The sequence below is a fragment of the Dermochelys coriacea genome, chromosome 3, assembly GCF_009764565.3.
Source record: "Dermochelys coriacea isolate rDerCor1 chromosome 3, rDerCor1.pri.v4, whole genome shotgun sequence".
In the NCBI taxonomy this organism is placed as follows: Eukaryota; Metazoa; Chordata; order Testudines; family Dermochelyidae; genus Dermochelys; species Dermochelys coriacea.
Window position 1 is genome coordinate 105,103,492 of NC_050070.1, and position 13,883 is coordinate 105,117,374.

Below are 13,883 nucleotides of genomic sequence, written 5' to 3' on the forward strand. Positions count from 1 at the left end.
TTTGTTTCATACTACTGTCCATTTACAGTTCTGTAGCAAGCAGACACTCATTATTTCTGCACACTTTCTCTCTCTCATATGTCTCATTGCTCCAAAGGCACCAACCCTTCTTCCTCTATTCCAAGGAATTTCTGACTCTGTCCTTCTCCGGCTTCTCTCATCCTACTCCTGCCTTTCTCTCCTTCAAGCACTTCCCATTTCTTCTGTCAATGTCAACCTTCTTTTGTTCATGATAGTGCACAGGGCACTTTCTGATATTGACGCCTACATTACATTCTCCAGAGGCAGCACTCAGTCAGTGTATGTATGGTGCCTAAGGGGAATGACGCTTTCTAGCAAGTTCATTGTGATTACAGCTGGGTGAATGTTGGATTTTTTGGTTTCTTGGCCATATCAGGGTAAAAAAATCTTTTTTAGTTGAACAGAAAATGAATTTTTTCAAAATATTTAGCAAATCATAAGGTTGAAAAACATATCATTTTGTGTCAAACAAAATTTTCCTTTCATTCAACTCAAAATGAAACATTTTGTCTCATTTTGAGTAGTTTTTAATGTATTTTCATTGTTTAAAAAATACATTTGAAGGAAGTTCCAAAACAAAAAATAAAAATGTTACATATTGGAAATATCAGAACAAAAACGCTTTTTGTATTTTTTCTTTATGGTTCTTCCCCTGCCCCTCCAGCCAAAAGAATTCTGCAAAACAAAGAAAAATTCACAAAAATGTTGCCAAATCTGCATTTTTCTCTGGAAAAACATTTTAGCTGAAAAATTTTGCCTAGCTCTAATTGTGATACCACGGTGATTTACAGTAGAGCAGCTGAGCATATGACATCAATGAGAGTTGTAGGTGATGAGTACATTGAGGGGAAAAATAAAGCTACTTTTGTTTAGGTGCCTAAGGATTATGAGACCTAACTTTAGGCCCCCGATTTGAATTTTTGGCTATTATTTATGTAGGTCCGTAGGCATGCATGGCACTTAACAGACATGTAAACATGAGCATGTCCTATCCAGAGGAGTTTGCAATCTGAAGGCCAGACTGCCTCTAGTTCTCATGCAAGGTCATGGTGTTGATGAGGCAGGGACAAGGAGCCTTTGCTCTCCCCCAGCTCCCTTCATGTAGACTAGGGGCTGAGTATTAACCCACAGAGGAGGGGACAGGAGAGCAGCTTGCTCACTTCCCTTCGGATGCTATGGCCCCACACTTTCATAACTGTGTTGAGATGGTGCAACCAAGATCTAGATTAGACGTACCATGATAAGGAATGATAGTAAAGAAAGTGTGGTGATAAGGACATGTGTTACAATTGGGAGAGATCATGACCTATGCTTAACACTTCATGCACATCTTGTTTGTTCCTTTGCTTTTCAATATCAATTTTGAGCAGTTTCTGGAATAAGAGGCTGAAAAATAAATTGATATTCAAGAGAACAAGCCAATCAGAGACCACGTGGCAGCCACTTAAACACTTGATGGGCTCACTGTTGCCAACACATCTGCTTGGGAAGTCTGTCCAGAAGGCAGCTATTCCTGCTGCTACTTGGCATATGAGTGTTCTGAATGCCATCTCAACCGAAAGGAAACGCAGGACAAAATTCTAGGGAAATGGGACTCTTTGCCTACTGCAAGTACCTCATTATATTTGTATATCAACATTATTCTAATTAGTGAAATTTGTAACTAGTTATTTCCCTTTGAGTCAGCTCATGTTCATCTCTCAAGTATGAGCAAATAATAAAAAGAGAAACTAAGCTATAATTTTGCTGCACTTTGAGACAGCAAGTATTTCCAGAGTATCAGTCATGAGTATATCTATTAACATATCTAGCAATGGCTATTGGGACACAGGCAGTAGGGCTAGACTAACTCTTTGGATAAAACTAAACACAACAAGAACTTTCACTCATGCCTCCAAAAGAACCTTTTTCTGATGCTCTTACACGTTTGGATAGAGGAATTGCCCGGAGTGGGTCAAGACAAGCGATCGATCTAGTCTAATGTCCTCTATGCAACAGTGGCCAGTACCAGCTGCTTCAGCAACTCTACACAAGGCCTTTATGGAATAGCCTGGCCACAGGCTAAAATTTCTTCCTTATCTTCATTAGTGAAAGCGTGGTTAATGTTAGAGCTGGTCAGAATATTTGGAATGTAACTTTTTTTTTTGGTCAAAAAAAATCTTGTTAAAAAAATATGAAAAACTGCTGGCTAGTCCTAAATATTATTCACAAAAATTTGAGACAGTTCTCATCAAAATATTTATTGAAAATGTCACTGAAATGGTTATAGACATTTTCATTTACCAAAAATCCAGTTATCAGTAAACAAATAACATTCAGTAACTTTCAATGTATTTTTAATATTTTTAACCAGCACTAGCTACTATAGATATCTAACAAAGTGTGTAGATTTACCTTATAAATAAAGGAGGTAAGTCAACACGCTTCGATTTTGTCTGTGATAAGCAGAAGGACCAAAACTCTGAAAGAGGTAGCAATGGCTCGCCAAAACCAGGAAATATGGAAGTGTCATGAAAGAACATAATTTCATCATCAAATAGAGCTACAAACAACTGTGGGGAGCCTATCAAAATGTGCACTTCCTTAGCAAGAATATCAGCATAAGGGACTGAAATTGTTCCAACAGGAGGTGGACCATTGCCAGGTTCTACCCAGTTAGCTCTCCTCCTTTTGGATCCTTTGCCTATGGATTCTACATGTTATTTGAGAAAAGTGGTAAAGAGCTGTAGAGTGTTTAAACGCTGCTTCCACCTCCTGCTTTTTTTCATTCATGAAGCACCATAAAATAATGTGCTTCAGGTCCCTAGTGCCAGGAATATCTGCTCCGGGGGCCAATCTTTTGTGTGCGTGTCCTATGCAGTGCCAAGAAAAAGAGCAGTGGAAGTTGAAGAAACATGATTATATTTTTATGGAGATTATATCATTTTTAATTAAAACAAAATCCAGGTACCATAGACAACGGACATTTATAATCCCATGTGAGAGTAGAATCAGGCCCAAGAGTTTTAGGTGGTTTACATAAAGGTTCAGATGTTCAGATTCTCAACTGAACTGAAGGTGTACAGGTTGACCCATTAGTAGAATGAATGACAATTGTCAGTTAAGATAAGAAGTTATAGTTCTGATAATTTTGAGTCCTAATATAAATATGGGTGATGTTTTAACCACTGGAACAATTTACCAAGGGTCATGGTAGATTCTCCATCACTGATAATTTTTAAATCAAGATTGGATGTTTCTCTAAAAGATATGCACTAGGAATCATTTTGGGGAAGTTCTGTTCTCTGTGTCATACAAGAGGTCAGACTAGAATTCAGCATTTCTCAAACTGGGGATCCCAACCCAAAAGGGGGTAACAAGACTATTGTAAAGGGGAGGATCATGAGAGTGGCAGCTGCTGGCTGGGTGCCAGCTCTGAAGGCCGCACCGATGCCAGCAGCAGCAAAGAAGTAAGGGTGGCATCGTATGGGGGGTCATCGCTTTTTGAGGGGGGTCGTCACAGCCTGAAATATTTTCAAAAAAGGTCCCAGCAAAAAGAAGTATGAAATCCCTGGACTAGATGATCACAGTGATCCCATATGACCTTGGAATCTATGAATATTTTAGGTGCTTGTAAGAGAAGCCGTGAAGCCAAATGCACTGAGAATAAGGTCAGAATCCAGAACTCCTAAATTCTACTCCATGGTTCTGCCACTGATACACGATGTGGTCTTGGACAAATCACATACTTCCCCATATGCAAAATGGGGGTTCCACAGGCTGGTATAGCTCTCCCTTGTTGGGTGTTCATCGGGCTGCTGTATTTGGACCCACATGCTGGATCAGTGTGCTTTTAAGCTCCCCTGGGTCTGAGTGGGTTCCAGACACTATCTCTTTCTTTGGATTCAAGCATACTTCCTGAACATAGACTGTCATCTGGTACAATTTCTAGGGAATGGGACCCTGCAGCCCAGCTGCCCTAAACCCCACAAAGCTCCTAAGTAATTTAAGCACATCCTCCCTAGAGCTCCAACATTATGAGTACTTTGGTTTACAGTTTAACCTTTCAGGGACGCATGATAGTTGAAACATGTAAGACACAGACCTTGCAGAGGGATTGCTAAACCCATTACTCTTTAGACAGTGCAAGAGATATAGAGCTCCATGCAAAATATGAAATGTCTGTATGTAATTCCCTGTCTTAGTTTCACCACCACTGTTGAGTATTCTTTTGGGGTTTGGTCAGTGTCCTGTCAGGATTCCAGGTCCCCTCTCCAGGACCTCACTTCTCCAGCTCATGGAGTCTCCTCTCACTCCTGCCCCAAACTTCCTTTTTTCTTTTTTTACACACACACACCCTCCTTGTCTCTGTGTTTTTTAAAAGCCACCACAAACAATCTGGTTCTTTGTGCCTCCTCCTCTGTTTTTACCATTGTCTGCACCTCTGCAGAGAACTGACTTTACCTACGTTGCAGCCACTCCATTGTTCTGTGGTTCTCAAACTTCATTGCACCAAAAATTACTACATTACCCCAGGCAGAAGGGGGCTGGAGCCCGAGTCTCACAGCTCTGGTCGAGGGGAGGGGAAGCAGATGCCTGCAGCCCCAGGCTCAAGCCCTTGGACTTCAGCTTCAGTCCCAGGCGGTGGGGTGCAGGCTTCGGCTTCAGCCCCGGGCCCCAGCGGGTCTAACACGGGCCCTGGCGACCTAATTAAAATGGGGTCGTGACCCACTTTGGGGGTCGCAGCACACAGTTTGAGAACCACTGTGGGGTAAGGCATATTCAGTTGCTGATGATCCTTAATGATGACCCCATTCAGAGACAGACACTTAGGCACCAGTCCCCCACTCCTTAACATGAGTATCATGCAATAATACAGGAAAGACCACCAAAAGGCTATAAACATAGAGAGTTCATAATATCAAACAGAATTAAAAAATTGTACATAGACAGGTCTGCCAAATCATCACAAGGACAATTATATTTAACCACCTAAACTGAATGGTTTGTGAACTGTTTGTGCGTCACTTTGAAAAATGTACAGTGCTATGCAAGTGCTATGCATTTCTAACTATGCACATTATTTGTTTCATCAGTGGGCTTTATAAAGATAAGTGAATAGATGTCAAGAAGCAGCATTTAACTAATTAATAATGGGCTTCTCTTAATGGTGCAATTTAGAATTTTTTTGCTATAGCAGGAAGACATCTGCAAAGTTACCATGGTAACACAACCCACTACACCTTGCTACGAGCACAGTGTAACTGTTATTATTACTATTATTACATCTTTTGACATTTAGACTTTTTTAGACCTGAACATTTTTGCTAGATTTAAATTCATGTGTGAGAAAGTTTCTAAATTTTGTATCCTCCCGTCAGGCTCCAGTGGATTAGAACAGCAGTGACGCTGGTGGCAGAATGCCTATCTTCTAAGGCTAAATAACTTCTACATTTTTAGGAACACAAGAATTACCATACTGAGCCAGGTCACCTAGTTTAGCATCCTGCCCAACAGTGGTCAGGGTGGGTACTTTGAGGCAGGCATAAAATCCACAGAATACATCTGATTGCCTACTACTCCCATCCCTCCGCCTATCCCCCCCCACCCCGGTAGGAAGTTCCTAGTCCTTGTTGTTGCAATAAACACCTTCAGAACGTGAACAGAATGTAAACCACTGCAAAGGTGCGTTAAGTCTGCAGAGTTCTAGAGCCTCTTTTACTGTTCATAGCTTTGCTGAGTGGCAGCAGAATGATAATGCTCAGGCCTGTCACATTTGCTGTTCAGAACTCTGTAAACAGCAGTGAAACATGCAAGATCATGTCAATTTCAGAATGCTGCTGCTTGGGCAGGCGCTGAGCCGCAGCAGAGGTGCCATAACTGGAATTATAAAATACCAAGGACCACCCAAAAGAGAGGCAGAAGTACGGATAGAGTAACAGAGACACACACACATCTTCTCCCCGCCTATGATATGCAAGTGTTTCTGCAGGTCGGGGGAAGAGACAGACAAGCTCTTTGCAGCAGCTGGCAAAAGGTGAAGTTTCAAATTTCCCAGTGAGAGGATGATATACAAGGTGGAGATTCTAAGCCAGGTGTAGGGGAAGTAACCTAGTACAACTCCCAACACTATCCCTCTTCTTAGTGGCTAAGGAAGCTGAGGAAGGGAGAGCACTCAAGTTCTTACTAGAGCATTGCCTCTGGACCTCATTGTTGCTCCTCTTCCTCTCCCTTACCTCCCAATCTTTCATATTCATCTCTATCTAAGGGGCCTACTTAGCTCTCCAGCTAGCAAGTCCCTGGTAAATTTTTCAAGCCCTGGTTGTGCCATAACTGAAGCAGGTTATTTGGTGCAGTCGCATCTGCTACTTCCTTTAGACAAAGATTCTCAGGGATGATTTATTGTCTGCTGTTTGCTCACGTTGGTATAATATTTTTATACAAGCCCCTGTGTTGTCCTTGGAACTATTTTCCCAAGGCTCTTCTGCTGCTTTTGTTCATTATTTTTCTGTTAGGCTTCTGTGATGCCAGTGATTGAGGTTTATAGCTCTTTCATTTTACCCACAAAAACTATTGGCTGAAACAGGTTGATGGCTCTTGCCGACAGTCGCCTAAGTCAGAACCCTCCATTTCTCCATATGAAAAGGGGGCTTAAACAAGCCTTCCAGCTCAGTTACCCCTGTTGTCATTCACTCCTTTCCTCTCTCCATGCTTTTGTATTTTATAGCCATGCACACATGAATTTGTATTCTCTCAGAGAAAGTGCTCACCATTTACCATACAACGGTATCTAGACTACCTTAGATTTCCAGCTTGACATTTAGAGCAAAACAGTTGCTTAAATAGCACTGTGTGATAAATGTTGACTTTTTGACTATGAGTTGTGTGAGAATAATAGAAACATATATTGTATGAACATCCATAATGTATGTTCTCTGTGTGTGCATATAGTGACCATCATCAGGGACAACAGCAGTAAAATATTCCTTACAAAAGAAAATAGTTGCCAGTACTGTGATACACTGCAGCCTCAAGTAGCTGCATAACCTGGTGAACTATTTCTAGCCCATTAATAAGGTTTGGGACAGCTGTGGGACTTTCAGGATAAAGCATCAGCATATGGAGATGTGACTATGTTTTGGTTAATTGAGGCTCAGAGAACTGAGTTTGTGCTGAGAAGCAGAGCTAGTTGAACATTTTTATTCAAACTTTGTTTGTGAAAAGTGTTTTTTTCTTTAACACTGGATTTTCCCCAGGAAGCTTCAGGTTTTTTCTTTGAAAGTCCAAAAAGCCAAAAACTGACTGTTTTTTGTTAAAAAGACAAAGACTAAAAATTGATTATTGTTACTGCTAATGTCCCTGGACACAGACATTCTTTTTTTTTTTACTATCCTCTTGGAGACAGCATGGTCCAGTGGATGGCCCACTGAAATGGGATCTAGTTTTCTCACTCTGACACTGATTTGCTGTGCAGTATTCTGCAAGTGACTATTTCTGTTGCCTCCACTCCCCTGCTATAAAGTGGGGATAGCAATTGTAGCCCTTCCCCCAAGGTGTGATTCAGGCATCCTCTCTGGTACTTGGAGTGGTTTCTCCCCTCTTTTTGCAGGGGTTGGATCCTGGTTCCTTCTTGTGGTGCCAAGGTGACGCCTCCGTGGGGTGAGATACAGGGGATGCTGTCCTTTGGGAAAATGAATAATACTACCACTGCAAGCAAGGAGTATAAAACCCAGTATGCAAGAAACAATAAATACATCAATACAAACCATAGGTGCCAACTCCATGGGTGCTCCTGGGCTCAAGCACCCCCCAGAAAAAAAATAGGGGGTGCTTAGCACCCATCAGCCACAGCTGTTTGGCAGCTGGCAGGAGGTGCTCATTGGAGGGCGGAGAACAGTGTGTGGAGCGGGGAGGGGGAAGCAGCCAAGATGCTATAGTGATGGGCTGCAGTACAAAACCTGAAGTTTTAGTAAAATAGTATGTTAAAGACTGGAAGTCCTCAGGTGACCATTGTAGAAATGTTGCATCGGGTGCACACTTTTAGCATCCTGTGAATTGTTGTCATCCGTGAAGTATCACATGGAGCCGTGTATTAAATAGACTAAATAACGCAGTGGCACATCCCAGCAGCCTTGTCATTGTGTCATAGCTACAATCTGTTCTCTGACCTTGCTAACATGAGTTGCCTACGTGGGGAAATTCAGTCCCGCAGCATTTCAAAGAGCAGCTTTTGGAAAAGGAATGTTTCTTCTGCTTAGTTACTGCATTCGCAGCAGCAGCTCAGTAACTGCTTAATTCTTCTCTTGTCCCTTTTCCCCACTTTGAAAAGACTTGACACCATGATTGCAGCCAGATTTTGGTTCTTGTCATGCAACTGATGTTCCAGCAGCAGCTGTAAGTTGTCTGCGCTGCCAGCATCTCCACCCTTACTGACAGTTGTGTAATAAGCCACACGCTCCTGTTACCTAGAACAGGTTGGGGTTTTTTTTGTTTCTTTATTAAAAAGAGACAAAGTAAGATGCCAAGTGGGCAGAAGATTCATTCAGGAAATGTTTCCCCTGGAGAGCCCAGTGCTGCCGCCAGACTTTGTATCTGACAAAGATGCAGCTTTTTCTGTTTGTAACAGTGAATTTTCCAGTGTGCTATCTTATGTCTTCAGCCTGAAAAAATAAAAGAGAAACAACTCTCTTTATTTCCCCTCACCTTGTTTGTTTCCCTTTGAAACACAATGAAGATGGAACAGTGATCTGACTCTAAGCTGTCAAAATTTCCTGTCCTGTTTTCACAGAATCCTTGCTTTCGCTACAAAAAGGTGATTGAAATGAAGCACAACTAATTGTATTAATTGAAGAACAATTGCTTAGCTTTATTTTAAGCTTGAAGGCAAATAGCTGGAAGCTTACAAAACAGAGCTAGCAAATGCATTTTGCAGCATCACTGCTCTTCCTCCATGTGAAACTCAAGTCTGCTAGCACTCCTGATTAGAGAACTGTAGGGGCATAGACAGCAATATGAAATTTGTACACACACAGACCAATCCATTCACCTCCAACTGCTGCATGCTCAAAATCTCCAGCAGGTAGACACATCACTACACACAATTTGATCACTAGCTCAGCAGGTGCTGTTAGATGTAGAGGTGCAGTGAATTGATGATAGGTCTGACAAAGAGTTAAAAACAAACCACAACCACCCCAACCTGGCAGTTTGCAATAAACAATGCTTATCCCCAGGGAATTAAACATTTTTTGCTGGGATGTATGTCTGCTACCTACACCTGGCTTATTGATAGACTTCTCGCCATTCCTCAGCACTTCCACTGAATGCACTTATACTTAATTAACAGGCATCAAAAAGACTAGAAGTGTTTTCACAACCAAAGAGATTTTAAAAGATGTTATATGTTAGTACAGTTACATTAGGAGCAGGTAGGCCAATTCTTTTTAGAGTTACCTGATAGCCCTCAGTAGTCTTCATAGAAAACTAAAAACTCAGAGGGAGACTGCTCGGAATTCAGCTATGTCCTCAACACAACTGCCAATTCCGGGACAGATTTGGCCACTCCTACCTAACCTTAATGGTACTTTACTTTTCAAGTAGTCTCATTAATTTCAGTGGTGCAGCTTGAGGAAATAATAAGTGACTTGTCAATGTGAATAAAGCAGTGTTGCATAGTCTCACTATCTTATTCCAAACCTGGTGGTATTTAGTTTTTTTTCTTAAAGCCTCAGCTGCTGGAGTCATTCTATTTTTTTGAGAATGACAGCTTACTTTTTTTAATGAACATTTCAAACTTTCATTGTTGCAGAGGAAAGCTTGAAAACATCACCTCAGTGCACCCTAAAGGCTCAAAAACACAAGGGGAAAGGAAAAGAATAATTTTTTTAGTATCATGATTTTTAAACCAGTTTCATTATATTTGGGGGACTGATGAATGATTTTTGAACATAGGGGGCTGGTAATCCTGGTAAAGGTGGCAGCATCTGTCTCCCTGTGTCTGAGTACTTTAGACTATAAAGTCTTTAAGGCAGCACACTCTGTCCTGTGAGTCATGTACAACACTGAGCACCCTGTCAGCAGTGAAATAACAATTATAAGCCTATTGGTATAGCTGCGATAAGAAACTAGATTTCTGCAATGCTCCAGAAGTGATGTGAGTCTATTCACTGGATAAGCAGCTGTTCAATAGGATGGCTACATCTTTTCCGCTATATTCCAATCATATCAGAGGATTGAGCTGTACTGCACTACCTAGATCTACGTGGAAGCCATGTGAAATGGTATTTGAAGCGTGGCTTTCCTTACAGAGGATTGTGATGCTATCAATTTGGTTGGTTAATATTACACAAGACGAAAGGGTGGACACTCCTTCTAACATCTGTGAGGGGTTGTGTTTTGCAGGAGATGCACGGGTGAGAGGTCAGACAGGGGTTCTCTCTGAGCGCCGTGGTTCCTATCCGTTCATAGACTTCCGTCTTCTCAACAGTAAGTGCAACCCCTCCCTCAACTAAATTCCCACTGGGAATGGATTTGTAAAGGAAATTTAAAAACCAAAATAGTTATTAAAAGTCTATGACCCAAGGATCATTGCACCACATTCAATGACCTGCTTTCCTCATTCACTCAATGGGGAATGTGCCATAATACTGTTGTTCCCACCCAGTTTGAGCATGAAATGTTTTGACTAATGACCACTGTCCATACTGCTTACCGTTGGTCAGATAAATTCGCACTTTAGTAGTGGTGTGACAGCTGCCATCATGGCCAACCCCAGGGATTGAATTGGGGACTTCCAGAGTTAAAAGCACCTAAAGATCCAGACTCACCATCTGAGAGCTTTAACAGCCTCTCATCCTCTATGGTTTTGGGCACAGAGGGGGGAGCCTAACATACACTGAGCAGTGGGTTACAGTGACATTAATTTTGCGAACAGACAGAGCCCAATGCAAAACCCAATGGAGTCTTCCCATTGACTTCGATTTTAGATCAGGCCTATAGTGAGCATCTGTCAAAAAAATACCTATAACCTCATTTTTATTAAATTTATTAATCTAGCATTTTGTGAATAATGAAGAACACAGCTAAAAAAAAAAAAAAACCTTGTTCTTTTTCACCTGACCTCTCTCCATTTATCCAAACTATGAGAGGGCTTTTTCTGTCTTCTCTCCTTTAGAGATGTTCCTGGGAAATGCCCAGTAATTTCACCCCAGTTACCCAGTGTGCAAAGATGATTAAAGATACAAATTTCACTCACAATTCTTTGGTCTTTGTATTCAAACAGAATACAACATGACTCTGACATTCAGACACAAGCAGGGCTTGGCATAAATCTTATGTATAGCACAGGTCATTAGAATTTTACCTTTTGAAACAACACTTGTTAACAGCCTTCATCAGAATAGACTCAATCTCCAACAGCGGCTTAGTGATTTAAGTTTTAATCCTCTGGTGATTACATTTTTCATTAAAAAGCACTTATCAAAACTAAACTTTAAACCATGTTTGCTTAACTGCTTCCCAGAACACCTAGGATCTGAGGAATGGGAAGGCTGAAAATAGGTGGGCTTGGAACAAGTTCAGAAAGAGAAGAAGGAAAGTAGGAAGAGGGGAAAACTCAGACCTCTGATGTGCTGGCACTTATGGAAGCTGGCAATGCTGCTACAGTCTGGTAAAGATTTTAGTTTTGGAATCATTATCTATTTTCTGCTGCCTCCACTGTTGGCTCAGACCAACTGCTGCCAAATCTTGTACACTAGAGGTAGTGCTGAGGTCAGCAGTCCATCAGAATGTTGGGTGTAACTCTGAGCTAGGGAAACATAGGCAGTGATGAGCTGCCAAAATCTTAACAACCGGTTCCCTATAAAAAGTTCTGATTTAAGGGATGTGCCCCAGTATGTATTTTTTGTACCAACAGGATTACCATACGTCCGTATTTTCCTGTGAGGAATTTTTAAAATTTAAAAATTCCTCCCGGATGGCGATTTAAGAACCAAAAAGCCTGACCTGTCTGGAAAAATACGGATGTATATTAACCCTGCCTAAAGTTCTATTTTAAAAAGATGGGCCTGAACTAGAGATGAGCTCTGTTTCACATGTGTGGGTCCCCACCACTCCCTGGGGGTGTGCTAGAGTGACCAGATGTCCCGATTTTATAGGGACAGTCCCGATTTTAGAGTAGCAGCCGTGTTAGTCTGTATTCGCAAAAAGAAAAGGAGTACTTGTGGCACCTTAGAGACTAACAAATTTATTTGAGCATAAGCTTTCGTGAGCTACAGCTCACTTCATCGGATGCATTTGGTGGAAAAGTCCCGATTTTGGGGTCTTTTTCTTATATAGGCTCCTATTACCTCCCAACCCCTGTCCTGATTTTTCACACTTGCTGTCTGGTCACCCTAGAGTGTGCACATGTGTGGCTCCCAGCTGCTCCCTGCCCCCTTCATTGAAGCAGGTGTGCAGGGTTACTGCCCTGGGAACTGCAGGGCACCAGTGGACGTGGGACCAGCTGCAGACGGGGCATGGGGCAGGGCTATCTGGAGGCAGGGGGTTCAGGGCTGGCTGCGGGCAGGGCAGGGGGTGCGGAGCTGGCTGGAGACAGGAGGGTGCGGGGTTGGCTGGAGGCAAGGAGGTGTGGGGCTGGCTGGAGACAAGGGCAGACTGCGGGCAGGGCAGGGGGTGCATGCAGCAGGGGTTGGCTGGATACAGGGCAGGGAGTGCGGCAGGGGCTGGCTGCAGGCAGGAGGTGTAGGGCAGGCTGAAAACAGGGCAGCGGGTGCGTGCGGCAGGGGCTGGCTGCGGGCAGGGCGGGGATGCAGGGGTGGCTGGAGACAGGCTGTCTGCGGGGGAGGCTGGAGACGGGCTGGCTGCAGGCAGGGGGTATGGCAGGGGCTGACTGGAGGTAGGGGCTGGCTGCAGGCAGGGCTGGGGGGGTGCAGGGCTGGCTGGAGACAGGGCTGGCTGCGGGCAGGGCAGGGGCTGTGTGTGGCAGGGGTTGGCTGGATACAGGGCAGGGGGTGCAGCAGGGGCTGGCTGCAGGCAGGGGGTGCAGGGCTATCTGGAGACAGGGCAGGGGGTGCGTGCGGCAGGGGCTGGCTGCAGGCAAGGCAGGGGGTGGCTGGAGACGGGCTGGCTGCGGGCAAGGGGTGCTGGGGGTGGCTGGAGGCAGAGCAGGGGTGGCTGGAGATGGGGGCTGGCTGCAGGCAGGGGGTGCAGGAGTGGCTGGAGACGGGCTGGTGCGGGCAGGGGGTGCTGGGGATGCGGCAGGGGCTGCCTGCAGGCAGGGCAGGGGGTGCTGGGGGTGGCTGGAGGCAGGGGCTGGCTGTGGGCAGGGTGGTGGGTGTTCACGGGGAGAAGCCTGAGCAGCAGGATGCAGTCCAGGCCCAGCAGAGCAGCCGGGGACCCACCAGGCAGCATCGGAAGCCCCAGGGCCAGGGGAGCAGCAGCAGCAGCAGGGCTCGTGCCCAGGGCCAGGCGGCAGCCCACATGGCTCCCGCAGCGCAGCGCCCCCGGCGGCCAGAGGAGGAATTAATGGGGAGTAGCAAAGTATTGGGAAAGAACAGACAGAGTTAGAAATCCAGCTGTAGGAATGAGTTAGAAACTTAGCTGTATTCACAAGGCAAGGAAGAGCAAAAAATAGGGGGACAAAAGGGCACTTGGGAGGGAGAGGTACTTACATTTTTTTGAAAAGTATGTTCAAGAGTTTGTAACAGTGCTGGTTCTGGCGGGACCCAACTGAGAGTGCCATTTCAGGACAAAATGCTTAAAGCAGGGCAGTTACAGCCCAAGGCTGGGGTTTTTCCACTTCGAAGACAAACCAAACAAGCCAAACAGAGCAGACTTTGGTCTCACCTCACTGGCTAACCACAAGTAACACAAGCAATTCCCTT

The 13,883-nt window shown here is 44.0% G+C and overlaps 1 protein-coding gene across 3 annotated transcripts in view; it reads left to right on the forward strand.

The window, feature by feature from the left end:
• Nucleotides 1–13,883, forward strand: part of PDE7B (phosphodiesterase 7B) — a 301,162-nt gene that overhangs the window by 241,213 nt on the left and 46,066 nt on the right. For 2 of the 3 annotated variants that reach the window (XM_038396477.2, XM_043511023.1), the window contains one exon: nucleotides 10,402–10,485. The exons of the other annotated variant lie outside the window; for it this stretch is intronic. In XM_038396477.2, coding sequence (XP_038252405.1) covers nucleotides 10,402–10,485 — 84 coding nt within the window. The remainder of the gene's footprint in view (nucleotides 1–10,401; nucleotides 10,486–13,883) is intronic. 3 annotated transcript variants of the gene reach the window in all.